The 27,895-nt window shown below is 61.9% G+C and overlaps 2 protein-coding genes and 2 long non-coding RNA genes across 12 annotated transcripts; 3 read left to right on the forward strand and 1 right to left on the reverse strand.

Annotated features, from left to right (window-relative positions):
* The first annotated feature begins 135 nt into the window (after positions 1-135).
* Positions 136-10,780, forward strand: ZNF512B (zinc finger protein 512B). Of its 2 annotated transcripts, none has more exons than XM_042229862.2 (18): positions 136-252; positions 814-892; positions 2,151-2,276; positions 2,558-2,700; positions 2,960-3,088; positions 3,198-3,874; positions 3,978-4,204; positions 4,319-4,390; positions 4,486-4,632; positions 4,796-4,920; positions 4,992-5,084; positions 5,280-5,378; positions 5,459-5,629; positions 5,822-6,016; positions 6,161-6,262; positions 6,544-6,606; positions 7,099-7,197; positions 7,418-10,780. In XM_042229862.2, exons 3-18 carry the CDS (start codon positions 2,153-2,155, stop codon positions 7,661-7,663), a joined length of 2,712 nt encoding a protein of 903 aa, XP_042085796.1. In that variant the 5' UTR covers positions 136-252; positions 814-892; positions 2,151-2,152; the 3' UTR covers positions 7,664-10,780. The 2 variants fall into 2 exon arrangements, with proteins under 2 accessions (XP_042085796.1, XP_027832723.1); XM_027976922.3 differs by having other exon boundaries at positions 859-892.
* Positions 10,744-15,199, reverse strand: LOC114117598 (uncharacterized). Its single transcript, XR_003591240.3, has 3 exons — positions 14,384-15,199; positions 13,888-14,171; positions 10,744-12,111 (listed from the first exon to the last, which is right to left on the reverse strand). It is a non-coding gene; the product is annotated as an uncharacterized LOC114117598 (long non-coding RNA).
* Positions 10,995-22,264, forward strand: UCKL1 (uridine-cytidine kinase 1 like 1). Of its 8 annotated transcripts, none has more exons than XM_027976925.2 (15): positions 10,995-11,131; positions 16,630-16,820; positions 17,055-17,161; positions 17,272-17,442; positions 17,521-17,592; positions 18,271-18,460; positions 18,580-18,641; positions 19,197-19,213; positions 20,832-20,930; positions 21,013-21,106; positions 21,194-21,256; positions 21,335-21,457; positions 21,598-21,705; positions 21,821-21,977; positions 22,086-22,264. In XM_027976925.2, the coding sequence occupies exons 1-15, from the start codon at positions 11,019-11,021 to the stop codon at positions 22,163-22,165; spliced, it is 1,647 nt and encodes a 548-aa protein (XP_027832726.1). In that variant the 5' UTR covers positions 10,995-11,018; the 3' UTR covers positions 22,166-22,264. The 8 variants fall into 8 exon arrangements, with proteins under 8 accessions (XP_027832726.1, XP_027832724.1, XP_027832727.1 ...); XM_027976923.2 differs by lacking the exon at positions 19,197-19,213 and adding an exon at positions 20,248-20,267; XM_027976926.2 differs by having other exon boundaries at positions 16,633-16,820.
* Positions 22,265-23,156: 892 nt separating this feature from the next.
* On the forward strand, positions 23,157-27,895 carry LOC114117599 (uncharacterized). The gene is made up of 2 exons (XR_006055641.1): positions 23,157-23,222; positions 27,382-27,895. It is a non-coding gene; the product is annotated as an uncharacterized LOC114117599 (long non-coding RNA).

A 27,895-nucleotide genomic window follows, 5' to 3' on the forward strand; every position in this document is an offset into this window, starting at 1 on the left:
CTAAGGAATGGCCGAACAGGCCCCCTCCCCCGACCCGTCTCTCCCGTCGCCGAGCAGCAGCAGGAATACCGCGAGAGTTCGCCCCCTCCCCCCAACAGTAAAACTGTCAAAGGTGGGAGGGGCGGGAGCGCGCATGTGCGCAGCGCGGCGCGCAGCCTGCGCCGCCCGGACCCTGCGCCCCTCGCCCCGCGCCCCGGCCCGGCCCGGCCTGGCCCCGGCCTCCGCCTGGCCCCGGCCTGCTGGGCGCCGCAGGTAAGCGCCCCGCCGCACCCTCGGCCGCGCCCCCGGGCGGCCCCCGCGCCGGCCGCGCCCCCGACCCTGACCCCGCGCGCAAATCGGGGGGGCCAGGCCCCAAGCCCCCGCCCGCAGCCCCCGCCGCGCCCGGACCCCCGCGCCTCGCCCTCCGCCCCGCGTCGGCGCCGCGTCCCTGCCTCCTCCTTCTCCAGAAAAAGTCGCCATTTTGGTTCACTGCCTTTGGGCCACCCCCAGGCTCGCGGAATCGGCCCTTCCGGGGCCAGGCCGGGCCCGCACCCACCGCAGGTGACAGGTGGGTGGCGAGGCCAGCCTCCAGGTGTGCGTCCCCTGGCCAGCCTCATCCGCGCGCCTGGGCCTAGGCCGGGGTCCCGGGCTGAGCGGCCTGGACCGCAGTCCCGCCTCCAGCGTCGCCTGCGGTCAGCGCGTGGCACTCCTTTCCATCCCAGTGAGGGTCCCACCTCTGCGACCCTGCTGGCTCCTCAGGGAGGGTAGAAGCCCGTTCTCCTCTTGGAGCGCGAGTCACAGGCCTTGGATGGAAGGAGGGTCTCTGCCTCCTAGGCCAGCTCTGGCCCCTGACCACCCAACTCTGAATTCTCCACCCAGGCTGGAGGAGGACTGGAAAGGCCGGGCTCAGCAGGTACACACACCACTGGCTTCTGGGGTCATCGTGGGGTTGGGGTGACTACTGTTGGGTTGTCTTCTTGGAAACATCAGTGTGAGCACTTCCAGAGAAGTTTGTTTAGAGCCCTCTGGACCCTTACCCGCCTCCCTCAGGCTCTGGATACAGGCCACCCTGTGGCCATGGGCAGTGACTGCCCTGATCTCTGACCTCATCCTGCCCAGAGGGCCTCTGGACCTCCTAGGCACAGCAGATCCTTCCGTTTTTCTCTGATAGAAGTTAGTGACGGGACTTCTCTGGTGGTCCAGCGGTTAAGACTTCACGCTTCCAACTCTGGGGACTCAGGGTCCATCCTTGGTTGGGGAACTAGAATCTCACATGCCATGAGGTGTGACCTGAAAAATACAAAAAGAAAGAAGTTAGAAATCAGGGGAAGGATCACCTGCCCACACACCCCTACCACCTTCTGTGGCCTTGAGAGTCCCTGTGGGAGGACCCACTGGGCTGGACTCAGAGTCGCTCCAGCTTTCAGAGTCTATGGTCTCTGGAGTGGGGCTGGTGGGCCTGTAGGTTGGGGACAGAGCATTTCTTGAGGGTTGGAGGCGAGGAGGCCAGTCAGGTGAGGAGTGATGGAGGGGTCCAGTACGAGGCGTCCATCTGGTTGGAGGGGCTGCGGCTGGAAACAAGGTGGAGCAGAGGCTCCAGGAGGGCAGTTCTGCTGGCATAGGGACTGGAGAAGGTATGTGTGCAGCTAGGGAGGGTGGGGGCCCTTAGCGCCCACCTTGGCTGTTTAGACCGTGTCCTGGGGAGAAGAATGCAAGGGTGTTGGCTCAGGTCCCAAGCATGGCCTTGGGTCTGGGCAGGGCTGTGGGGGAAGGTGTTCTAGGTGCCAGGCCAGCACAGCTGTGACCCGCAGCCACACTGGTGTCATAACTGGCCCCCGAGGGGTGTCCTTGGCCTCCCTTCTCTGGGGCTCTCTGGGGTAGTGTGTCTGAAGACAGGGAGCCCTCTGGAGCAGGTGAGGGTCTCAGGACAGAGCTACATTGTTCCAAGCTGATGGTGTCTCCTGGCCATCCAGGGAGACTTTGGCTGGGCAGCCCCTCCCCTAAACCAGAACTAATCCCCCCTACCCCAACCTTTCCCTTGTGACTAAAAGCACAGGCCAGCAGGCTCCCCCTCCTCAGGCCAGAATGTGGGCCTGTCTTGGGGTAGGATCAAGGGCAGCCCATTTTCAGGTCCTGAGTGGGCCCGGTGGGTCTGTCCACTTGCTCTGCAGAGATGACCGATCCCTTTTGTGTTGGAGGAGGCCGCCGGGTCCCAGGATCCAGCAGGAGCGGGCCTGGGAAGGATGGCAGCCGGAACGAGGTCCGACTTCCTGTGCTCCATGAGCCCCCAAAGCTGGGTAAGAGGAGGCGACCGGTGGTCCTAGGCGGCCAGTGCTGGGTGTAGGTCTCCCCGGATGTCAGGCTCCTGGGTGCCCAGCCTGGCCTCCTGAGAGGCTTCCTGGGGAGGGGGCAGCCGGGGCCCAGGGTTCCTGACCAAAGCGGACGACAGCCTCCTGCCTCCCTGTCTCCATGAGTGCAGGGGACATGAGGCTCATTCCAGGCAGGACCAGCCCCCCTGGCTGGTGGACGAGGCTGCGGTGAATGCATTCTCTGAGCCTTGATGTGTCGTGTGCTGCAGGGCTGCCAGTGGTCCGGGCTGGGCAGACGGTGCCCAGCCAGGCCGCACTCTGCTTTGACCTGGAAAGTCCAGCTGGCGACAGGACGGAAGGGAAGAAAAAGGGGCGTCCAAAAGCCGAGAATCAGGCACTCCGAGACATTCCCGTGAGCTCCCCGAGGGCTGGGTGGGCTCTTGCGAGGTGTTCCTGGAAGCCCACTGCCTTGCCGGGCTTGCCTGCTCTGGGTCTAGCACTGAGCCACCTGCCCACATCTGCCTGCTGCTCCGTGCTTGAGGGCTTCGAGACGGGGCCCAGTGGACCACATGTGGGAGTCCTGCAGGCCTAGGGACAGTACTGAGTCTGGGGCTGGCTGGTAGAGGCCTGGGTGGCTGCAGGGTCAGCAGCCTGGCCTTTCCCACACCTAGCTCTCCCTGATGAACCAATGGAAAGACGAGTTCAAGGCGCACTCGAGAGTAAAGTGTCCAAATGCCGGGTGCTGGCTGGAATTCCCCAGCATCTACGGGCTTAAGTACCACTACCAGCGGTGCCAAGGGGTAAGGGACTGCAGCCTGGGGAAGGGGAAGCCTGGGGAATGGGAAGCCTGGGGCCCACCCTACCCTGGCTGTTGGCTTGGGAGTGTCCATATCTGCCCTCTCCACCCAGGGTGCCATCTCAGAAAGGCTGACCTTTCCTTGCCCCTTCTGTGAGGCTGCATTCACCTCCAAGACCCAGCTGGAGAAGCACCGGATTTGGAACCATATGGACCGACCCCTGCCTGCCCCCAAGCCTGGGCCAGTCAGCCGGCCAGTCACTGTCAGTCGGCCGGTTGGGGTTAGCAAGCCCATTGGAGTAAGCAAACCTGTCACTATCAGCAAGCCCATTGGCATCAGCAAGCCAGTGACAGTCAGCCGGCCTGTGCCAGTCTCCAAACCAGTGACAGTCAGCCGACCCGTGCCAGTCACCAAACCAGTGACGATCAGCAGGCCCGTGCCAGTCACTAAAGCTGTCCCGGTCACTAGGCCCATACCAGTCAACAAACCTATACCAGTCACCAAATCTGTACCAATTGCCAAGCCAGTGACAGTCAACAAACCAGTGCCAGTCACCAAACCAGTGACTATCAACAAGTCAGTGCCGATGACAAAGCTTGTAACAGTTACAAAACCTGTGCCAGTTGCGAAGCCAGTGACAGTCAGCAGACCCATCGTGGTCAGTAAGCCAGTGACGGTCAGCAGGCCCATTGCCATCAGCAGACACACGCCACCCTGCAAGGTGGTTCTGCTGACCAAGTCTGAGAACAAAGCTCCTCGGGCTGCAGGGAGGAGCAGCGGTAAGAAAAGGTATGGGGGCTCCTGCCTGGTTGGGACTGGGTGTCCTTAGGGCAGTCCAGGGGTAACAGGGCCCAGAGCGGGTCCTCCTGTCTTTACTCCCTGCTCCCTGTAGGACTGCGGATGGCCTGGACGCCTGCCCCATCCCACCCAAGCATGCGAGGCCAGAGAACGGAGAGTACGGCCCAGCCACCCCAGAGCAGAGCTCGGCCTTCCAGCTGAGCACAGACCCCAGCAGCAGCCCCCTTTCTCTGGGCAGCAGACCCTCAGGGGGCAAGGAGGTGCCAAGGGCTCCAGGCCCCGGGTCCCCGCCTGAGGAGGGTGCAGAGCGCATAAAGCACAGTAAGATGGGATTGGGAGGCAGCAGCCAGGGTGAGGCCAGCAATGAGCCGGCCTGAGCTTACCAATGGTTATTTAACCAGAGTCTTGGCCTCTGTTTTCTCTCTCCTGAGTCAGGAAGGAAACAGAAAACACCCAAGAAGTTTACGGGTGAGCAGCCGTCCATCTCAGGGACTTTTGGACTCAAAGGTGAGGCCTAGACTAAGCCAGGCACCCTCAAGGGCCAGACACACGCTGTGGCCACACCCTCAGCTGACACCTACCTTCCCTGCCTGTTTGCACAGGGCTGGCCAAGGCAGAAGACAAAGCCCGCATCCATAGGGCCAAGAAACAGGAGGGCCCGGGCCCTGAAGACACACGGAAAAAGGGGCCAGCCCCCACCAGCGCTGTCAACAAGGAGGTGCCAGCTCCTATGACCCACCAAGCCTCAGGTAGGGGCTGCTGAGTGGCAAGGCACAGGCCAAGTCTTGATGACGGAGGCAGATCCTGAACCATGGGGACGGGGACTGAGTGTGGGCTTTGGGTTCTGTGCTTGGCGTTACGGTCATCTGGGAGCTCCTGCCCCTCACCTGAGTCCCTGGCCTTGCCCTGCAGGTGGCCCTGAGGAGCAGTGGCAACGGGCCATCCACGAACGGGGGGAGGCTGTCTGCCCCACCTGCAATGTGGTCACCCGCAAGACCCTCGTGGGGCTTAAGAAGCACATGGAAGTGTGTCAGAAGGTAGGGCTGCCCCCTGGCTCGGGAGGGGAGGCACCCCAGGACCGACCTCTCACTAACATGCCCGTCTGCAGCTGCAGGATGCACTGAAGTGTCAGCACTGCCGGAAGCAGTTCAAGTCCAAGGCCGGCCTCAACTACCACACCATGGCTGAGCACAGCACCAAGGTATCCCCTCGGGCCCAGCTGCCATCCATGCTGCCCACTGGCCGCGGGTCTCCTTCCCCCTACCTGCCTGGCTCTGACCACTGGCCTCTCACTAGCACAGCTTAGTGGCTCCCGTGCCTGACTAGGGACATCCGTGGCCCCGGGCAGGGGCGGGCCCCGTGGTGGCGGGGGCACTGAGGCTGGCCTGCCCCTCAGCCCTCTGATGCCGAGGCCTCGGAGGGGAACGAGCAGGAGGAGCGGGAGCGGCTGCGGAAGGTGCTGAAGCAGATGGGCCGATTGCGCTGCCCCCAAGAGGTGAGTGGGCCTGCAGGTGTGGACGCCAGGTGGATGTGGCCTGGCTGCTTACCACACTCACCTGCCCCCTGGAACCCCAGGGCTGCGGGGCCGCCTTCTCTAGTCTCATGGGCTACCAGTACCATCAGCGACGCTGTGGAAAGCCGCCCTGCGAAGTGGAAACCCCGTCCTTCCCCTGCACCCACTGTGGCAAGCCCTACCGCTCCAAAGCAGGCCATGACTACCACGTGCGCTCAGAGCACACAGCCCCGGTGAGTAGCCACAGCCTGGGTGCTCGTTCCTCAGGCCCCTGCCCTGTGGGCTCCCTCTTCCCTCCTGGGGGACTGGTGTGTCGGGGGAATGAATCTGTGATGGGCGCCTGTGCCCCCAGCCTGCTTTCTCCTGTGTTCTCTGTGTGGCACATGCCATGTGGCTCACCAGCTCACCCAGCCTCCCCTCCACAGCCCCCTGAGGAGCCCTCTGACAAGGCCCCTGAGGCTGAGGACCCGCTGGGTGTGGAGCGGACTCCCAGCGGCCGTATCCGCCGCACGTCGGCCCAGGTCGCTGTGTTCCACCTGCAGGAGATCGCAGAGGACGAGCTGGCCCGAGACTGGACCAAGCGGCGGATGAAGGATGACCTGGTACCCGAGACCGCACGGGTGAGCCCTCCTCCCTGTCTCTGAGTGTAAGGCCCCTGGGAGAAACCTGGGCAGTCCGCCCGCCTCCTGGGTGCAGACCTCCCATCCATGGAGGGGAATGTCTGGGTCACCTCCAGCTTACCCTGTCAACTGCTGTGTCTGTAGCTCAACTACACGCGGCCAGGCCTTCCTGTGCTGAACCCCGAGCTGCTGGAGGCATGGAAGAACGAGGTCAAGGAGAAAGGCCACGTCAACTGCCCCAACGATGTGAGCTGGGCAGTCTGGGCAGGCGTGGGAGCTCTGGGACTCAGAACAGAGGGCCCAGGGCTGGCCTTGGGGGGAGACTTCCATGTGGCCCGAGTTTCATAGGCAGAGAGGCCTTGACCTCAGCCCTAGCAGCTCAGCCTGCCACACCCTCTGACTTCTGGGATCACACCCACCCACCTGCCTCAGATGGGCCCCAGATCCCCTGGGCTGGGCAAGGGGTGCATGGTGGTCAGTGGGCTCCTGCTGGAGAGCCTGTCCCCACGGTTACCTCCCACCCCCAGTGCTGTGAAGCCATCTACTCCAGCGTGTCCGGCCTCAAGGCCCACCTGGCCAGCTGCAGCAAGGTCAGTGCCCAGGCCCTCCCCTCAGCCGTGTGCTCAGTGCTCCCAGCTGCTCCCCAGGGTCCCATATATCCTGTGTGTCCCCCTGGCCCTTTGGGGTCCAGGGCCAGCACAGCCTAGGACACTGTCCCCCCAGCCTCAGCCTGGACGTAAGTCAGTCAGTCATGGTTGGTCCTGTTTATGGGCTCTTCATCTGTGCCTATATAGGTGGGTGGTCGACCCAGGGTTGGGGCTGACCTAACACCCTCGGCTATGGGCTGTGACTCTTCCCTGGAGCACCTGCCTCTTGCCACCCTCGCTGTGCTCCCCTGCAGCCAGGGCACCTTGGTGGTCCCATCACAGCAGCCTTGTGGGTCTGTGAAGCCCACCCAATGGGCACCCATCCAGACAAACCTTACAAGTGTGGGGGTCCCAACTGCATCTGGGAACTTCTGGTCCTCTAAGGGCCAGGGTGGGGGCCAACCTCTGGGGGTTGGACTGCCATGTGCCTTACAGGGGGACCACCTGGTGGGGAAGTACTGCTGTCTGCTGTGTCCCAAGGAATTCAGCTCCGAGAGTGGCGTCAAGTACCACATCCTCAAGACTCACGCGGAGGTGCGGCTGGATGGACTGGCCCCGTGGAGGGGCAGAGGAGGGGGTCGGGATGACAGCTTTTGTTGCCTTTGCTTGAGCAAGTTGCCACTGTTGAGGAAGCTTCTGGTTTCTCTTCAGAGTAGCTTCCCTGGAAGCTTGGGTGCCCGAGACCCTAGGGCCCCTCTGTTCTGCCTTCCAGCGTCCCAGACCCCAGGGTCTCCACTGCTGCTTCTTTCCTCAGAACTGGTTCCGCACTTCGGCAGACCCGCCTCCCAGACACAAGGGCGTGAACTCCCCCGTGCCCAGGAAAGAGAAGAGTCCAGCCAGCGGGAAGAAGCGGGGCCGCAAGCCCAAAGAGCGGCCCTCCGAGGAGCCGGCCCCCGGGACGCCTCCCCGCCAAGACGACTGGCCACCAGCAGGCAGAGACAAGGGGGCCCGGGGCTCCACTGGCCGGAAGGTGGGAGCCGGCAAGGCACCTGAGAAGTGAGCTTGGAGCCTGGCAGGTGGGTGGGGCCCGGCCCCCACACTGGCCCGGCCCGTGTCTGGGGTGGGGCACCAGAGCCTCCTGCCCTCCAGGTCTCCACCCCTACCCCACCTGTTTGTCTGTCCAGCAGCGGTGGGCAGCCCTCTCCTCCCTGAAGGCAGCCCCTTCCCATGCAGGCTGCCGCAGGATGCCCTGGTCTGGGGCTCCCAGGAGGACCGGGCAGCTGGGGAGTGCAATAGTCGGGAGGGACCATCACGGGCGGTGGGGGAAGGGCTACAGCCTGGGCTTCAGGTGCGGGCACTGCGGAGCAGGCATATGGCCTTCTGGCCCTTGGCACATGAGCTCCATGCCCCATCTGCTTTGAGTCCAAGGCTCGGAGGGTCCCTGGATAGCCCATTGTTCTGGGCTGATGAGGATACCTGAGCGGCCTCGCCTCTTGACCCGACACTGGAACCCCAGCACCCCCAGCTACCTCCCAGGACAGACCCCAAGTCTGACAACTACCGTGCTGACCTGATGGCCCACCCCACCTGTGCCCCGCTGCCTTCTGGTTCCTGCACTTCTGCGCTCTACCTCTCTAGGCCCACCCTCCCTTGCTGTGCAACCCCTGCTGTGCTCAGGCCCCTGCCCCACTGGCCTGTGTCCATTGTGATGGGGGAGGCTGTCTTGCTCCACTGTCTCCAGTAGTGCTCCCTGCTTGAGGCCAGCAGAGGCTCTTCTGCCATCGCAGAACTGCTGAGCAGGGCTGAGGGGCTGCGTGAAGCGAGCTCTGGCCTCAGCCTCCAGCTTCGCTAATGCCACTGGCCTAATCACATAGCCCAATGGATTTAGGGAGGGCCAGTCTGAGTTCCAGGGTCACCTGGGGCCCACAGGCCTGTGGAGTGGGGACCTGGGGCCTGGCTTAAGTAGTGGCCACTGTGGGAAGCAGCCTCAGCCTGCTGGCCTGGGTTGACCCATGGCCAAGCTCCCGTGGGAACCTCCTTCCTCCTTTTTTATCTGCTCTTTCATTTCTGGTTGTGTGGCCTTTTGATGTGAGAGCCGAAGGCCAGGGTGGGAACTTGGTCGAGGTCACATAAGTTGGTGGCAGCGCCAGGGCTCTGTCTTGGCTCCCTTTGGTGCCCTGAGGACAGCGAGGTCTGTAGGTTGGGTCAAGTGGAGTCCAGGGCACTGAGGATGCAGCCACACCTTCCCGCCGTGGCATTGCTGGGGCAGGGAGGGTTTCAGAGCTGTAGGCTTGGACGGAGGCTGTTTTCTACTGGGGGGTGGGGGTGGGCTGAGGGCTTGGCCTTGCCGATCCTGGATGATGTGAATTTTGATATTTGCTTGTGTGCGTGTGTCTCCTGGGTGTAGTGGATGCCAGTCTCGTTGCTGTGACAAGTAACAAACCTTTTTTTTAATTCTGTTTTTTATACAAAAACTCACCACAATCTAACATTTTGGTGCTAAGGGTTTCCTGGTGCCGACGGTGGATCTAGGGGCTGGGCTGGGGTCCCTCCCCTGCTCAGGGAGGCAGTGCTAACTGGGCATGCTTGCCCCCAGGCTCCTGTCCCCATCTCACCCCTGGAGAGGAGGGTCCAGTGTGGGCTCAGCTCTCCTCACCCTGCACCAGGGAGACAGCTGCCAGGAGGCTTGGGGGCCCAGGCGCTATACTGCCTGTTTCTAGCTTCTTCACTTGACCCGAGTGCTCTGACCCTGGGCAGTCCTGGCTTGTGTGCTGGGGGGGGATGTGGAAATGTGGACCCCCCTACTCACACACACCTGATCTGATCGGCAGGTAGAGGCCTGAGCAGGGGCAGGAAATCCAGCGTCAGATATTGAGGCAGGCAGCACAGCTTCAGGCAGGAGGGCTTTCCTTCTTGTATTCCTGGGTGTCGCTGGTGTATGGCTGGGGAGGTAGAGGTGGGTGGGCAGCCATTGGAGGGGCAGCTATGGGAGGGTACCGGGGAATAGGCGCTGGTGGGGCCCCACCTGCACTTTGTCCTTGTCATCGATGGCAGGAAGAGGTTGGACCTCAGCACCTCGGCAGGGGATGGCCGCCTGGCCGGCCTCTCAGGTACTTGGCCCTTGGGGGGTGGGGGCTGGTTTTGGTTGGGGGATTAGTTTCACTGTTACCCCTGCCGTCCACGTGCGATCTCTGATGTGGGAACCTCACCGGATGTGTGGGAAGAAGTGGGGTCCTGGGTAACTTGATGTTTAGCACTTTAACCCCCTTCTTTGTCTTTAAGGCGTGGGGACTGCTGGGTGGGGACCCCTTTCTCCTCTTCCCCTCCCCGCTCGTCCATGCTGGTGGGTGGCAGTGACAAGCTGGTCTGTAGAGCCCTCCTCCCATGGCAGTGGAGCCCTTGGTGGCTTGGTGGAATCTGTCCACGTCCCATTCTGTTGGGAGTGCAGCCTGGTAGTTACCTAGCCTTGATTGACACCTTCGGTGAGAGGGACCCAGTGGCAGACAACCCCCTCTGTGTGGTGGGCATGGACCCTGCCTGAGACCCCAGGCCCAGGGCACAATGCCAGGTCCCTTTCTAAAGATCTACCTCTGGCCCAGCCCACCTCCCTTGCCCTGAGAACAGGAAAGGGTTGACTCAAGGGACCGAAACTTCACACAAAATAGGATGCACTTTTTTTTGCTCATGCAAGGGCAGATGAGTGTCCCCTGGTGTGACTGATGGCCCTCCTGGCTGTAGCCCCCTCCTGTCCCTCTGGTTTGGAAGGGAAAGAATGGGTGCACCCTGACCCACAGAGGGGAGGGCTGTCCCTGTGTGTTGTCCTCCGTGGGCCCCAGGCAGCTGTCCTGAAGGCCTGGAGTTCTGGAGGAGCCAGCACCTCCTGCCTGTACTTTGGGTTTCTTGGTTTGGGTTTTTTAATGCCAGTTCTCCGTATTAAGTGCATTTTGAAAGAGAGGTTCCAGCTATCACTTGTAACCATATATATACATATATATTCTATCTACAAAGTGTTTATTTGCAAGATGTTTTTGACGGTGAGCTCGGGCCCTGCCCGCCTTGTGACCATCTGTCCCTGGTCCTCGTCCCCGCCCCGGTCCCGGGAGTGGCTCGGGGCGGGCCATCAACTGTATGTATTAAAAATAACTGTATCAAATAAATGTTTATTGATTTTTTTTCAGCGGTTTTGTGTAGACGAGTTTGTGGTAAAGCGTGGGCTGGGGTCCTTACCTGCACACCCGCTGCAAGGCCTCGTGAGGCTTGTAGTTTGCGGGGCGCGCGCGGCCTGGTGGGACTTGTAGTCCACAGAGCGCGCTGGCGGGCGCGCGGCGCCAGGCCCTGAACCATAGCTCCCGACAGCCTGAGCGGCCGTCCCCCAAGCCCCGCCCCACCCCGCCCGCGGAGAGGCCCCCGAGCTCATGGCTGCGCCCCCGGCCTCGGCCGACGCCCCCCGACCGGCGCCGCCGCCCCTCGCGGCTGGAGACGGGCCAGATCGGCCGGAGGGGAAGAGCGAGATCACGTGCGAGGACCGGTAGGCGCGGCGCGCCCCTCGTGTTCCGTGGGAGGAGCGGCCCAGGGATCCGGGCCTGGACCGGCCAACGGTCCCCGTGGCCTGGCGGGGAAGGGCCCTCACGGACTGCCGCGGGCAGGGCCTATGTGGGGGATCGTTCTGTCCCGAGCCGACGCGGCGCCGGGCCTACGAGCACCGGGCTGGACTGTTAGCCCGCCGGATGCTCCCAGGTGGTCACTTCGTTCCGGGACCCATACAGACTCGGCCTCCCAGCTGAGGCCAGAGGTCGTGATGCTGGGTGGTGCGGGGCACGGTATCTTCCAGTTCCCGCCTAGGCACCCGGACAGTCGCGGCTCTGGGGACTTTGCAGGAGGGGACATTGTGGCTGAGAGGCGGGGTTCTGTCCCCTGGCTGGGGAGGCAGTTCCCGCTCACAGCCTCTGGGGCCCGGACCCAGAAGGCAGAGCAGCGCTCAGGGGAGGGCTGGCTCTTCACTTCCGGGTCTGAACACCGCCCCACCCCCCTCTCCCCGCCTGACCCAGCGCTGGCCACAGGCTAGGTCCAAAGAAAAACTTTTCAGCCTGGCGGTCTGTCTGGAAAGTGCCAAAGTGCCATGGCTTGGACTGCTCAGGACTGGGCGCTGCCAGCAGAGCTGCTGGGCGAGCAGGGAAAGGGTCTCAGGCCCCCTGCGCCTGAAGGAGCCTCTGGTGTCCCTCCAGGCTCACGGCCTCCTGGTGAGCAGTGATGCTGGCTCGGATGACAGGGTGGAAGAGGAGGGACCTGAATCTGTGACACTTGTTAGTTCCACAGAATCTGATGTGTTGGAGACCAGATAAACTCTTGAGAAGAGCGCCCTCTGCAGACATCGGTTGGCAGCGGCTGGCGGCCCTGCCTGGTGCACAGACGGAGTAGTGGACCTAGGTGACCCTGGCAGGGCCAGGGTGATACAGTGGTCTTCCTCCTAAAAGCGTGGTCCCCAGGGGACAGGAGGGGAGCCAGGGCCTGTGGGCAGTAAGCAGAGACCAGCACATTCTCCCACAGAGCCCCATGGAGTGGCCCTGGAGCTTCTGGACATCTGGGGGAATTTCTCATTACACCCTGCCTTCTCTATTCTCTGGGATATTCCTCAAGCACGTGCTCCCCTCCCCCCGCAGTCCCTGCACAGCCCTACACACACACACCCCTCAAGCAGTCCCTGCACGCACCCCCCCTCCCTGCCCCCCAACCCCGGTGAAGGTACCAAAGCTGCCTCCCTTCCTTGTCTGGGTGTCTGTGCAGGTGCCTCTGCACAGAGGCTCTCGCCTGACCTCGGCTCCACTTTGCCTTCTGTGGTCTGCATGAAGGCTTCTTGTGCGCCTGGCCTTCTGGAAGGGACCGACTTTTCCTTTGCACTGGAGGTGCTGGTGGACTAGTGAGCACCCTTTGGGCTGTCTTCCTGGTGGGGTCCTGGTGGACACAGGTCTGAGGGCTGCCACTGGGCTAGTGGAAGGAAGCTGGCCTACTTGCTCAAAGCAACGGGAAAGAGGGGTTCCCCTAGGGGGATTCCCAGTGGGTGGGGTGGCGACTCCAAGTCCCTGGAGCCTACTGCACCCCTTCAGGACTGCAGTCCCCCGGCCCCAGTTCTGTCTGCTCAGATTTCTGTTCCTGAGCTTGTCTGGGCCACCTACCCCCAGACCAGGCCCCAGTGGGCCAGCTACTCTCTCCTCTGACTTCCTTTTACTCACTCAGCCAGGAAACTCCTAAAGCACGATGGGGCTCAGGGGCCCCTCTGCAGCCCTGAGACTGAGCAGGGCAGGTAGGGTGGGGGCGGGAGGGAGTAGCTCCTGGTGGATGGGGGCAGACCTGTTACCCCAAGGTGGTGCCCAGAAGGGGCTTCCTCTGAGCCCTGAAGCAGAGTAGAAAAGCTGGTGTATGGATTGGATTAATAACAGGGAGGAGGCTGGGGACCTGGGATATGAGTGAATACTGCAGCCACACACCAGAGGGCCTGCTCTTCCTCCTGCTGCTGGCCTGGGGCATGGCTGTGACCCTAGTTAAGCACTGAGCACTGATGATGGCCTTGAGGGATGTGCTGGAGCCTCCGTGGGGGGGTGGGGGTGGCGGGCAGTTATTCTTGGAGGAGGCCTCAGGGGGGTAGAGTTTCAGGTTGTTTATGCTTTCAGGAGGCACCTGGGGCAGGGGTGGGGCCCTTAGCTCAGCTCCTTGCTGATAGCTCAGCCTAGACACCTTTGCTTTCCCTGTCTTGGGGTTGGGGGCCCTGCGCTCTGCAGCCCCTGGGAGGTGGGGTCTGAGACTTTATCCAGGGTGTTCCGGATGGGGTTCCTCAGCCAGCCCTGGCCGGGCAGCATGCCAGCCTGAGCGCAGGAGGGGCAGCTCACCCCGATGCTGGCCTGAGTCTGCCTGGCTGTTCTCCTCGGCAGGGTCAGTGCTATTAATATCAGGCCAGTGCACAGCCCCAAGCTGGTGATCCTCTTATGCCTGTGGCCTCGGTCCCTGAGGCTGGTGGTGAGTGCTGTTGCTTCTCTTGGGGCCTCTCACCTGTTGGCCCCCCAACTCCCAGTGGGCAGCCTCTGCCAGTCAGGGTTCGGACCTCACTACAGCTCTGCACTGGTTGTGTTGCCCACCCATGGAGGGGCAGCTCAGGGGGCTCCTGAGCTGTCCTGAGGGACTGCTGGGAGCCTAAGAGGCAGTGCAGGGACACCCCTGCACACACCTGGGGTCGTCCTGCCATCCCGGTCTCCCTCCCGTGTCCTGGCCATGAGCAGCCCCCCAGCTTACCCTGGCATCCGGGTATCAGGGTGCTGGACCCTCGGAGCAGAAGGCAGGTGAGTGGTAGGCTTGCCGTCTTCTGGTGAGGATTCCTGTCTTCACTGTGTCTCGGCTACCCCCAGCCCCATGTGCTGTCTGGTGGACACCAGGCCAGGCAGGCAGGCAGGCCTGCCACCTGCAGATGTCAGCTTTGCTTGGAGCTCTCAGTTCTTGGCTGACCTGTGTCCATTATGGTTTGTAATCCTCCGGGTTGACATTGCCTTTAGTCCTTGCGGATGGCAGCACCCTGACATCTGAAAGCAGGCAGGTGAGGCCTTGCATGACTTTCCAAATCAGAGGTTGTTTTCATGCCAAGTGGGGAGAGGCCTGCTCTGGAAGATGCAGTGAACGGAGAGCCTGGCACTTGGGGAGGTGGTGGGGCCTGACTTGGCTGTGGATCGGATGCTATTCAGACCCATTGCCAGCCCTCGGTGGGCAGCTTTCTGGCAAGGTCACCCCTGCTTACCTTCAGCTTTTCCCTGAAAAGGCATCCCTCCCAGGCTGTCAGCACTGCAGGCCTCTGGAGCAGTGGTGGTGGTGGTCATCGTCACCTCAGTGGGATGAGGGTCAGTCACCAAGAGGGGTGATGCTCCTGCCCGGGGCCCAGCTTGGAGGGAAAAGTAGGGAGACGGTAGTAGCACTCGCCCAGGCCTCCTGTCCTGCGCCGGTCCCGCAAGGCGGCCTGTCTGTGCCAGAGCCTGGTCGGCACGATGGCTGGTCTGTTGGCAGAGCCTCTCTGCCTCTCTGCAAACCCAGTTTTCTGTGTTGGCGTTTCCTTTCCGAGTAGAAGGCGCAGACTGGACTTTTTTTCCTCTGGGGGCATGTGTAGCTCCTCTCCCCAGCTACGGGCCATAGGTCACCTCCAGGGCCTGGGGGTTGCTTGCATGTGGGGGGCAGCTATGTTTGGGCCGCGAGGCCCTGTGCTCACTGCTGGGGGCCAAGCGCAGCTAGCGGAACGGCCAGCGGTGCCCTCCGATCAGGGTCTGGAGACGTCCAGCTTGGTGGAGTGTGACGCTGGGCAAGCCGGCCCTGCCCCGTCACCTGGGTGTCCTGCTGTGTGGTCTGTGCTCAGCTCCACAGACGCGTCGTAATTGCTTCCTCAGAGGTCACCCAGCCGCAGAGGTGACACTGGGGGCAGAGGCCAGGGAACCCGGGCTTGCTCCCCACCCACGCCATACAGATGACAGAGCACCAAGGCAGCCCGGCACTCTGTGTCCCCTGGGACAACGCTGCACCTCCTGTCACATCCAGCTGACGGTTCTCAGCTGCTTCAGTTGTGCTGACAGGGCCCTCTGTGCCCTGGAAGCCGCTGGTGTGACTCGTCACGTGTTAGCCCTGAGCTAATTCCTCCCTCCGCCTCCCCCTCTATATACACGTGTGCGCAGACGTTGTCCTCCTGCCTCTTGGCAACACTGGGTGCACTGGGAGCCACACAGCTGGGAATGCCAGGGGAATGCTAGGTTATCCTGAAGTGAAGACGGCCCTGCACTCCTGGGGACATCTCCCAAGGCCAGTTTTGCAACGCCCTGTCCTGGCCACGTCCTGGCCACGACGACAGGCCATAGCAGTGATGGCGAGCTTCGGGGACAGACCAAGGGTTGGTTTGGTTTTTGATCATGAAGGGGCATGTGCTCATAAAACACACACACCTGAAGTCCTTGCCCCTGACCTTGGTGGCTGAGGCCGCTGCTTGCTGTCTGTGCCTCCACCTGACAGGCGCGTGCTGGCCTTTACGGCTCGTGGCGCTCTGCCTTCTCACCTGATGGCACGTCGAGGATGTCTTCAGTGTGTGGCTCCTTCTCAGGCTTTGACCCGTATCTGAGCAACATCCATCACTGGGGCTCTGGCTGCAGGTGGACATGTCCTACCCAGGTTGTCCAGAGTGCCCTGGTTCCTTGCCTGGACTGTCAGCCTGTTTTCTGCGTCTCTGGGGCGGGTCTGCAAGCTGAGGCTGTGAGCAGTCCACTTTCACTCTCAGGCAATGACTGAAAGCGCCTTCTCCCTAAGTTGGTCCTGTGCCTAGGGCCACCTTCACAAGGGCTTCTGTGTCCAAGTCTCTGTCTCCTGTCTGACCGCTCAGCCAGGCTGAGCCTCCCCTGTTGTACCCTCAGGCCTTGGGGCCTTGAGCCAACCATCATGTCCATGCCCCTTTGGGGTATAAACCTGCCAAGAAGTCAGCACAGCTCTGCTCACTGGAAAAGGCCCCAGTGGGGTCTCCCTCCCTCCCCCAGGTCGAGTTTCCACCCCACCTCAAGTGCAGCCTTTGGGGGCCTCCACTCTCTTCCCTGTACTTGGCACGGTGCCCTCGGTCTCCCTCCTGCTCCCCTCTCCCTCTGGAGCCCCTCCCTCTGTGCCCGGAAGGATGACGGGGATTGGGTCTCACAAAAGGAGAGGGCTGCCCTGAGTGTGTTGGGGGAAGGAACACAGTCCTTGATGGGTCTTGACTGTCCTTGGTGTGACTGCTTCCCATCTCCCTGACACCCAGTCCACGTGAGAGGAAGAGGTAGACAGTGCTCCCCTGTGTCCCCTGCTGTCCCCTGGATGGATGGGCTGCAGCCGGGTGTGCTGTGCCCCTGCACAAGTCTGTTCACTTTCACCATGCCTATGTGTGTGCATGGGGGCACCATATGGACTAGTCACACTAGGCCTGATGTGGGGTGGCTGGGGGCTGATGGCCCTGGGCCAAGACGACCATGTCCCCCTCTCCCACAGCAGCAACGCGGAGTCCCTGGACAGGCTGCTTCCACCTGTGGGCGCAGGGCGCTCGCCGAGGAAGCGTACCACCAGCCAGTGCAAGTCTGAGCCACCCCTCCTGCGCACAAGCAAGCGTACCATCTACACGGCAGGGCGGCCGCCATGGTACAACGAGCATGGCACCCAGTCCAAGGAGGCCTTTGCCATTGGTGAGCATGGCCGTGGCAGGAAGGGTGGGCCAAAGCCACCATCAGGTGGGACCGCTGAGTAGAGAGGTGGGACCCACCTCAATGTCCAACGCCTGCGCTGGTGTCTTGTGACTAGCATTGCTTGGGCCCCTCGGTCCAGGTTAGAAGAGGCTGTGTAGGAGTGGCGGGCACCACTGGGACTCATCTGTGAGCTGGGCTGGGCCACTGTGCTCAAGGTCTCTACCCCACCCACAGGTCTGGGAGGTGGCAGTGCCTCCGGGAAGACCACCGTGGCCAGAATGATCATCGAGGCCCTGGATGTGCCCTGGGTGGTCTTGCTGTCCATGGATTCCTTCTATAAGGTGCGGGTGCCCTGTGGTGCAGGCTGCCTCTGGGAGGCTCATGGCCCCCGCCCTGGCCTGGGGCCTGAGCCTGCAGCTGCCCCCAGCTCCTCCCCTCCCCCCCACCTCAGGTGCTCACCAGGCAGCAGCAGGAGCAGGCTGCCCACAACAACTTCAACTTTGACCACCCAGATGCCTTTGACTTCGACCTCATCATCTCCACTCTCAAGAAGCTCAAGCAGGGCAAGAGCGTCAAGGTGCCCATCTATGACTTCACCACCCACAGCCGGAAGAAGGACTGGGTAGGCCGCAGGCTCGGCTGCACTGGGCTGGCTCAGGGGCCCCAGGCCGCTTTGTTTTGACACACGGTTCCTTTGCAGAAAACTCTGTATGGTGCAAATGTCATCATCTTCGAGGGAATCATGGCCTTTGCCGACAAGACGCTGTTGGAGGTGAGGACAGGCTCCAGGCGGACGACCCTGGTCCTCCTGCTGGACTGGCCTTAAACATGCTTCCATCCCAGTTCCCGTCCTGTGCTGAGGCCCAGGGTTGGGTGAGCTGCCTTGTCTCCTGAATCTCACACAGCCCCTTTGCATCTCGTGGCTGCCAAGGTCAGAGCCACATTTGTGGGGGGTAGGTTCACATGTATGTGTGTGCACACGTGTGTTCTTTCCTGGGAGGGAACTAGCCTCCCATGTGGGCAGGTCCCCAAGGGCATCCTGTCTCCTGGGAGGCTCTGGGCAGCTGCCCCGCATGTGACACCCTCCAGTCAGGCTGCGGATGGCTCCCTCCCTGCCCTGAGCAAGGTCTTTGCATGGTTGGCTCTGCCCTAGGCCTTGCTGCTTGTGCTGGTCCCGAGTGTGAGTGTGCTCAGGCCCTGGGAACCCTGCTGCCTGCCGTGCATACACACACACTCCACACATGATGCACACCAGACACACATTCAGCCACACCACACCCTCCCCACCCCCGAGGGCCCCATATCATCCAGACCCCAGAGGAGCCCTGAGGGCCTTGTCCACTCCTGGGCCCACGCCCAAGCCAGGGTCTCTGCCGGAGGCTATCCCCTGTGGCCTGTGCTGCCCTGCCAGTGTTGGCCCTCAGCTGCTCACTGCACCTACCCCCCATAGCTCCTGGACATGAAGATCTTTGTGGACACGGACTCCGACATACGCCTTGTGCGGCGACTGCGCCGTGACATCAGCGAGCGGGGCCGGGACATCGAGGGCGTCATCAAGCAGTACAATAAGTTTGTGAAGCCTGCCTTCGACCAGTATATCCAGCCCACCATGCGTGTGGCAGACATCGTGGTGCCCCGGGGTCAGCCTGCAGGCCCATCTGGCAGGGAGGCGGGAACAGGGGGCACAGCCAGACCTTATCCTCCCTCCTGCTCCCCCGAAGAGTAGGGACAGGACCTCACCCTCCCCCTTCACTCCTAGGGAGCGGGAACACAGTGGCCATCGACCTGATTGTGCAGCATGTGCACAGCCAGCTGGAGGAGGTGAGCCACAGCTGGCCCCGCTCCCACACCCCGCAGCCCCACCTGCCACTGCCCAGGGCCACCTGCCCAAGCAGCCCCATATTTACTGGCCAGGGGCAGCTGGGCTCCCTGAGGGAGTGTGGGCCTTGCAGGGATGGGTACAGCCTATCCCTTCCAGCCCTTCTGGGTGACTGGGGTTTTGGCACCAGGTCCCTTGTCCCAAAAATCCTAGAAGGTCACACACCACAGGCTGGCCATGGGGGCCACCCATCCCTGGGGTTGGCTTCACAGTGGGGTGCTTGAGGCCTGCGGAACAGAGCTCCAGGGTTCCTGGCTCTGACATCCCGCCCAGAGGTACCCTTGTCGGACCACAGGAAGCTGACCCTCTCCCATGGCAGGCAGCCCCTAGGACCCTCCCTTCCGGGGCTCTGGTGTGTCTGCTCTTGGGTGGGGGTGGCCTGGCTGGCTGAGGCACACGGTGGCGACAGGCAATGCCGTCCCATGACTTTGAGGTGAGCAGTGCTGCTGTCTCTGACACCCACCCCATTCCCTTGTGTCTCCTTGTCACTGCCGCAGCGTGAGCTCAGTGTCAGGTAAGAGTTCCCACGCCTGTCTGCGCAGATGGAGGCATTTCCAGCATCCACAGGGAGCTTGGAGTCTGGGCTGTCCCCTCCCACCATGCCCACCCTCTGTGGTGGCCCTGCCCCAGGCACAGAAGGGGTGGTGTGGCTCCCACACTGCTTCTGCCTGCCCTTGCCAGGTAATTCAGGCCCAGAGAGGTCAAAAGACCTGCCCCACGTCACATAGTACCCTGACCTCTCTGGAGGCTTTTATCTGACTTAGGGCTGGTTGTATCGGGTCCAACTCCAGGGCACAGCTATCCTGAGCCAGCACTCCTGGGCCCCAGGGCAGTGCCACCAGCCCATCCTGCAGCTGAGGGCCTGGGTCTGCCCCTTCTCTGCTTGAGCCAAGAAGCCAGTCTACTCCCCTAAGCGGTGGTGAGGCACCTCCCCCCTTCTCATTCCGTGCGCCCCCCCGCCCCCACCCTGTGGGATGCTGGCCCACCCTGGCACTGGAGGCCAGGCGCAGAGAGCCAGGTGGAGCCCTTAGGAGTTCTGGGCTGAGTGCCCTTTCCGCCCACAAGGCGGAAGGTGGTGCCCCGTCCCTACGCAGCAGTCGCGGAGCCGGGAAGCACCAGACCGAGCTCCGAGCTCCAGCTGCATTGGAAATGCCTCCAGGCCAGTCGCCGGCCTCCAGCTTCCTGCCCACGCATCAGTCTCCGCTTGCCTCTCACCCAGCCCAGGGCCCCGGCGGAAGCCTTGGTTCAGAGACATAAAAGTTTCCAGGAAGCGTGGCTGCCTTGGGTGGAAGGGACCTGCAGGGCCGCCTGCTGTGGACTTGCGGGTGCTCGCAGGCCCAGGGGTGCGAGCTGCAGGGTCTTCCTGCCACCGCCCCGCCTCCTTCCTCCCCCAGCCTCCTGCTCTTCCCCAGTCCAGCTGGTGGCTGCGGGGACCACGGTGCTGCCGCTAAGTGGTCTTCTCTTTCTTCTTTTCCTCTTTGTAAACCCTGGGGTTTCCTGCCCTGTTCCCTCCCTGACCTACTCTTCGCCTCTTCACCTGGCGGGCAGAGGAAGCTGCGCTGGGATCTGTGAGGACAGAGTGCTCTGGCCGTGGTGCTGCCCGCGAGCTGTGTGCCGGCGCCCGCAGGCCCCGCCCCGCCCCGCAGGCCCCGCCCCTCTCCGCTCCAGGCCAGGGCAGCAGGGGCTGCGAAGCCAGCTCTGCCCCTCTCCCGAGGGGGCTGCGCATCACCTTGGGGAAACTTAGGCGGGGCTTGGCCTCAAAGCTCGGCTGTTTCCCCTGGAAGAGGGGTCCTGAGGTTGGGGACCAGGTGTCCAGCTTGGGGGCAGAGATTCGTCTGCCAGGACCTGGACCGGGAGGGCACCTGGAGCGGGGAGGGAGGCTCGCCACAACCCCTGCTTCCAGCCTAACGGTCAGCTGCTCTGCCTTACACCGTGTCCTTTAACCCTTGCCTGGCTGTTATGGGGGAGGGCATCCGGGAATGGGGGCCTTCCTCCACATCAACTACTGGGAGGATAGCCCCCACCTGGCACACTGCGGTGCGGACCACCACTGCCCCCCCCAGCCTGCAGCGGGAGGGTAGGGCTCTGGGGGAAATGCCCTCCTCGAGCTCCCAATCGGTTTGTGTCCTCAGGGCTGCTCTGGCCTCGGCGCACCAGTGCCACCCCCTGCCCAGGACGCTTAGTGTCCTCAAGAGCACGCCACAAGTGCGGGGCATGCACACCATCATCAGGTGAGCCCTCCTCCCCTCCCTCAGGGCAGGGCGGGCGGGCGAGCCGCCCTTCCCTAACCTGGGGAATGACCGCCACCCGCAGAGACCGGGAAACCAGCCGCGACGAGTTCATTTTCTACTCTAAGAGGCTGATGCGGCTGCTCATCGAGCACGCACTCTCCTTCCTGCCGTTCCAGGTCTGAGGACAGGGTTGGGGGAGGCTGGGTAGCAGGGAGGGGGAGAAGAGGCTGCTCACCCTCACGCCCTCATCCCGCCCTGCACAGGACTGCATGGTGCAGACCCCACAGGGTCAGGACTACGCGGGCAAGTGCTATGCAGGGAAGCAGGTACCAGGGGCCTGGCCTGCAGTGGGAAATGGTTGGAAACGGGAGGCAGGGTCTGACCAGCTCAACCTCATCCCCCAGATCACTGGCGTGTCCATCCTGCGGGCCGGTGAGACCATGGAGCCTGCGCTGCGGGCCGTATGCAAGGACGTGCGCATTGGCACCATCCTCATCCAGACCAACCAACTCACTGGGGAGCCCGAGGTGAGGGGCCCCTGGGAGGGAGGGAGTGGAACTTCGGGGAGGGCGGGATATGGGTGGAGCCCGAGGAGGGGGTGGGGGTGGAGTCCCCGAGAGCCCTGCTGTGGTCTTCTGGTACCCCCTGACCCTGGGGCCTCCTACAGCTCCACTACCTGCGGCTCCCCAAGGACATCAGTGACGACCACGTGATCCTGATGGACTGCACAGTGTCCACGGGTGCGGCGGCCATGATGGCTGTGCGGGTGCTGCTGGTGAGTGGCGGGGGGTGGGGGGATAGGTGTGTGGTGGGGGGGAGCGGGGGGTGGGTGTGTGGTGGGGCAGGGCGGGTCCAGGGCCAGGGCCGCAGCTCAGCCCTTCACCCCGCAGGACCACGACGTGCCTGAGGACAAGATCTTCCTCCTGTCGCTGCTCATGGCAGAGATGGGCGTCCACTCGGTGGCCTACGCCTTCCCCCGTGTTAGAATCATCACCACAGCAGTAGACAAGCGTGTCAATGACCTCTTCCGTATCATCCCTGGCATTGGTGAGGCTGCCTGGCCTCCTCAGTGGCGCTCGGGGTAGGGTGGGGTGCAGGGGGGTGGGCAGGTGGGCCTGCCTGAGACCCCACCACAAGGACCTGCTTTTCCCCCAGGGAACTTTGGTGACCGCTACTTCGGGACCGACGCCGTCCCTGACGGGAGCGACGATGAAGAAGGGGGCTCCACTGGGTAGCCACCCACCCGCCCCAACTCCCCACGCCTCCCTGTCTCCCTTGAAGCTCAGAGTAGAGATGTTAATTTATTTTAATTAAAAAAAGTGTTACCCATGTAACTTGTCTAAACATTTATAAAATAAAGCTTTAGGGAAAGGAAGCCGCAGCCAGTGAGCGGGGCTCAGGACTGTTATCCCACTTGGACCTGGCTTGGGGAGCGGGCCCCAGGGCTGCCCCAGACCTCAAGTTCTGAGGCCCCCATGGAGCCAGAGGACTGAGGGAGCCTGCCCTCCACTGGGTTCTGGCCAGGGCCCTGCCTCCTCCTGCCCCCAGCCCCTGCAGGACAAGGGGTCCTGGTCTTGTACTTAACTTTCCTCGTGTCCAGGCTCAGCCACATTTAGGAGAGGGCAGAGCTGGACCTGCAGCTCCTGGCCCTGCTAGACAGGCCCTTGGTGGCCAACTGGCCTGGACCTAGGGCTCTGGGTCTTACAAGGTGTCAGCAGCCTCTACAACCACTACCCCTGCCACCCCCGCACCCTGCATGTTTGTACCACGGCAGGGGGAGTGGGTGGCAGGGAGGAGACTGGTGTGCGGGGGTGGCTGTAGGAAGCAGTGAGGAGCTAGTGCTGGCCACAGGGGCCCCACTTGCAGGGGAGACACCGGTGCCTCAGAGAGCCGGCCACACTGCTCAGGGCCAGAAACCACGTCCGGCCCTGCCTTCACTGTTTTTGGGCAAGGGCACCCATCAGGGTGCAGACCCGCCTGGCTCACAAACCTGAGGCGGATTCCCAGCTGCAGCAGGTGGGCTGTCAGAAGCCCCCACACAGACGTTCCCTCCACCTCACGGCCTGGTCTCACTCTTTCCTGCCCTCCTGGGTCTCTCTTGGTTCTCCACCCCCCTCACAAAGGCCATGTCATGGAAAAGCTAGTTGTGGGGCGGGGACAGGAAGTCTGGGTGGGGGCCAAGCGAAGGGCAGCAGATAAAGGCGGGAGTTTGGTCCAGAGGTGGTCAGGTGCAGGGTCAGAGGAGCGACACAGCCCTGAGGTCGGCAGAAGGGACCTCTCCCCCACAACCTGGTGAGTGGACAACTCCCCGCTCCAGCCCCGTCTCCAGGGCCAAATTTGTTCATTCATTCATCCTGTGCTCTAGTGCCTGGAGCCTGCAGCAGGCCTGGCCCTGCTCAAGTGCTGACAGGCAAGGAGGCAGAGATCCCCTTCTATCTGGCCAGCTCTTCCCAGATGAGAAATGAGGCAGACAGTTGACGAGCTGGGCAGGAACTAGGTCATCCCAGGAGGGGCCCCCCGGGTCCAGCTAGAGGCTAACCAGCTCCCAGAGAAGATATCAAAGCCACACCTGCTCATGCGTGTGCAAAGAGCACATGGCCGTAGACACACACGTGTGTGATACAGCTCAGGGCTCTCACCCCAACTCAGTCACCAGCCTGTGGGTGGGACAGCTTCCTCCCACTTCTCCAGAGTCAGTGGTGGCCTAGGACCAAGCCCTACCCCCTCAGGCTGAGGGTCCCTCACCAGAGACATCTCCCGGAGACAAGGTCACAGCTTAGGGGGGTTCTTGGGCCACATCCTGGTAGGCCCCTGAGGGGTGGCAGAAGTGGTCACATTCCAAACAGCCCTGATGAGTGGGTCTTTGGGGTGCCACTGGGAGAAAGGGGCGATTCCTCTAGCCTCAGGGAGCCTCCCAGTCCCAGAAACAGCACCAGAGTTCAAGGTCCAGGACGAGCCACTGGGGGCTTCCAGCATGGGGAGAAGCTGGGTGGTGCTGTTGGGGCCAGAGAAGCCCATCCCCAGGCAAACCGCTCGGGCTGCATGCCAGCTGGGACTGATGAGTGGCCCCTTGTGTTGCTCTCTGGGCACCTGGGCTGCTGTGGGCCCAGCAGAGGCCAGGGGGTGGGGGAACGAACCTGAGGAGTAGCTGAGGGTGGGCCTGCAACCTGGAGAGACCCTCAGAGCCTGGGCCAGGACAGACCCCGAGCCCCTCCCTCACTTGTCCAGAGGCTCCTGGGACACAGGGTGAGGAACCCCAAAGAGAAATGAGCCTGCAGAAGCCCCGTCAACCACCTGGGCAGTGCCTTCAGGACTGTCCAACCTGAGAATGGTGAGCATCCAGGGACAATCTCAGGTTCGTCAGCCCGCAAGGTGCCGTTCCCTCCCCAGCAGCAGCGAGGGCCACATGGACTCCAGCAGAAGGGTGTGTACAGTCTGGGGAAAGGACTCCACCCATCAGAGTGTCTCAGTTCTCTGTTGGGACACCAGGAGTCAAGAAGAAACTGCCAGATGCCAGTGTCCTGGGTTTGGCTTGATACAGCCCGAAGTGCTCCAGGGTGAGTCCCAGGAAGGGTCGTTTGTACATGTTTCAGGGCTGAGCCCCTGTACGAAGCAGCCAGAGACGCTGCACGACAGGCTGCATGGTGCTGGGAGACTTCCAGATCCTCCAAGGTCAAGCTGAGAGCTGGGGCGGGGGGCAGGAAGGGAGGGGCCGTGGATTCACTTCTGAAGGAACAGGGCAGCGGGCAGCAGGTTGGTTTTAGCTGTGCTTATAAGGGTGAGAAAAGGGCAACTAGCAACGGGGTTCTTGGGGACCCAGGTGTGTGACCCCGAGGAGGGCCCTGGTTGGGAGCCCTGGAGAACAGAGCGAGGATACAACTGCTGGGGCGGCGGATAGGTGGGTGGGCCTAGTTCCCTGGCGACGCCCTGGGCGCGGGTGCTCACCAGCTGGCTTCCAACTGGGGGCGGAGAACAGCCCCGGCGTCACGTGTCTGGGGGTGGGACCGGCGCTGGCTTGGACCCGCCCCAACCGCCACCACGCCCCCTAGTCCCAGCGCGAGCCGAGTTATCTCGGCCCGGGCCTGTTGGGGGCCGCACTCCCGGACGGAAAGAGAGCAGACAGGACTGGAAGGAGCCGCGGTCCAGGGCGCCGCGGGTGCTGCCTCGGGGCCCCCCGAAGTTCTGGGGAGCCTGAGAAGGGGGCCTCCCTGAGACCGAGGAAGCCCAGTCCTCGGGACTTGGAGAGGATGGGTAACCGGTCGCGCCAGGGACAGGGGTTACCGCATAGCGATGGGATCTTCCCGCCGGGACGGGCCGCGCGGAGTCCTCGGGGCCCCGAGCCCGACCGACACCGGAGACGCTACTCCAAGAGGGCAGGTGACGGCGGGCGCGTCCGGCCCCCCGCGCCCACTTGGCCCGCGCTCCTCTCCGGGCCGCGTCTTATCAAGTTGTTGCTGGGTTTCCTTGAACCAGGAGAACTCCCGGGACCGCTGGCCCGTCGCGGGGCCTTAATCTGCGGCTGCCGCTTGGGTTCCTGGAATAAAGCGCTTCACGCGGTGACGTAGAAGGCAACGTAGGCGGGGGAGGGGGCAAGCTGCCTCGGAGCCAGCGCAGGGGAGCCCACTCGCCGCGGCCCCGCGCACAACCTACCTGGACGCAGATTACCTGCGCCAGGTCTGCCGGGACGGGGTGGGGAGACGTAAACCGCTGCCACCGCCCACATCCCCATGGCAGACCTGCCTGTCCTCGTGGTCACGCCCCACACGCCGAACACGTGCTGGGCGGGGCTGCCTCTAGGTACTTCCCGGGTGTGTGGGAGGTAGGACAGGGAAGGGAGGCGGGAGGTGTAACTAAGACATTACCCACACGCTGCGACCACGACTTCTGCTAAGAGCCCAGTGTCCTAAGACTGAGCACAGGAGAGCAAAGGGCACTAGGGGGACCTCATCCATGCCCAGGGCCCTCAGTCCTCCTAAACAAGGGCCAGGAGGGGCGGAGGTCCCGTTGCCCACCACTCCGAATGCCCATCATTAAACATTGGTTTCGTGTTGTCGCGACTTATTTCTCAGTATCTCAGGTAGAAAATACTGAAAATGAGGAAAAACGTCTGAGGATGCTATGGCTGGCAGGGAGATAGGAAGGGGCCTTCCTCTCTGTGAATGTGCAGGGCATTTGGGGCCACCAATCACGGGGAGGTTTCCAGACCCTGCCCAGTGGTGGTCCCTGGCCAGGGTAGCAGCTCTGCTTCATCAGCCAGGAAATAAAACCACCCGTGTCCTCTAGTGACAAGACCACCAACCACTTGTGGTTAATTCATGATATATGCTGTACAGAAATTAAAATAATCAACTAGATGTAGCCACATGGATTAAAAGAAAAAATCTACATTGAATGAACACTCACAGTGATTTAGTGCTGTACAATTTATGTAAATCTTAGAAATCAGTGGTACATTTTAGATGATGCTGATACTGGTGGTTGTTCAGTACGTAGCTAAGTCACGTCTGACTCTGCAACCACATGAACTGCAGCACACCAGGCTGCTCTGTCCATCAGTCTCCCTGAGTTTGTTCAAACTCATGTCTATTGAGTCAGTGATGCCATCCAACCATCTCATCCTCTGTCACTCCCTTCTCCTCTTGCCCTGTTTCCCCCAGCATCAGGGCCTTTTCCAGTGAGTCAGCTCTTTATATCAGGTGGCCAAAGTGTTGGAACTTCAGCTACCCTGACACTGGTAGGCAGGGTTTAAAACCATAAACAGAAGCGGACTGAAGTGCCTAGTGGCCACCTCTGGACCCCTGGGAGAGAAGTACAAAGGGGTCTTTATTATGTTTTCCCTTTTATTTTTGGCTGTTCTGGATCTCCCTTGCTTTGCACAGGCTCTCTCTAGTTGTGGTGGGTGGGGGCTGCTCTTTATTGAGGTACATGGGCTTCTCATGTGGAGCACAGGCTCCAGGCGCACAGATTTCAGTAGTTGCAGCACTCAGGCTCAGTGGTTTCAGTGTGCAGGCTCCAGGGTGTGAGGGCTTCAGGGGTGCTGGCACACAGGCTCAGTGGTTTTGGTGTGCAGGCTCCAGGGTGTGAGGGCTTCAGGAGTGCTGGCACACAGGCTCAGTGGTTTCGGTGTGCAGGCTCCAGGGTGTGAGGGCTTCAGGAGTGCTGGCACACAGGCTCAGCAGCTCCATGGCATGTTAAAATCTCCCTGGACCAGGGATTGAACCCATGTCCTCTACATTGGCAGGTGGATTCTTATCCACTGTGCCACCAAGGAAAGCCTCTTTTTGACCAAAAAAAAAGTACACTGGCCTACCAGGGAAGTCCCTGTCATATCTTTTTGTGGAAAATCTAATCTAAATTAAATTACTTCATGTTTGTTATGTCCAAATAGTGCTTCAAGGTGTTTATTTTTATGCTTTTTTTTCAAATCACTTCTGCCTTGCTCTTCACTAAGACCAAAGACACAGAAGGAAGATCAGCACCCCACCTGAGGAGCACAGCCAAGAGGGGCCAGTACCCCCTGGGACGTGGAAAGTGACACCTGCAGCCGAAGACTGGTGTTTCTGGAGGCAGCTGCTCCCTACCGTGCTATGGGGCCAGGGAGCCAGACCACGGGCCATGTGGGTTAGGGTGGCCGCTGCCACCTAATGCCAGGGTCCCCAGGGTCTGAGCCATCCTGATATAAGAAGGCACACATGGTGGACGTGAACGCCGAGACATGCACACCACGGGGCAGAGATGGAGCCTCCTGCAAGAGCCCAAGACTGGATGCTTGTCTTGGGGGTGAGGAGACAGGTACAAAGGCAGCTGCCTGTACTGTGTCCAGGGGTGCCCGGTGGGGCACAGGATGTCACCTGCCCCTCTCCCTGCCATCAACGTCAGGAGGGCCAAGGTCAGCTGCCCCCAGAGTGTAAGACTCCCCCCAAAATAGGATTATGCAGGGATCATTAAATAAGACATAAACCTGG

This window comes from Ovis aries, chromosome 13 (assembly GCF_016772045.2).
Source record: "Ovis aries strain OAR_USU_Benz2616 breed Rambouillet chromosome 13, ARS-UI_Ramb_v3.0, whole genome shotgun sequence".
In the NCBI taxonomy this organism is placed as follows: domain Eukaryota; kingdom Metazoa; phylum Chordata; class Mammalia; order Artiodactyla; family Bovidae; genus Ovis; species Ovis aries.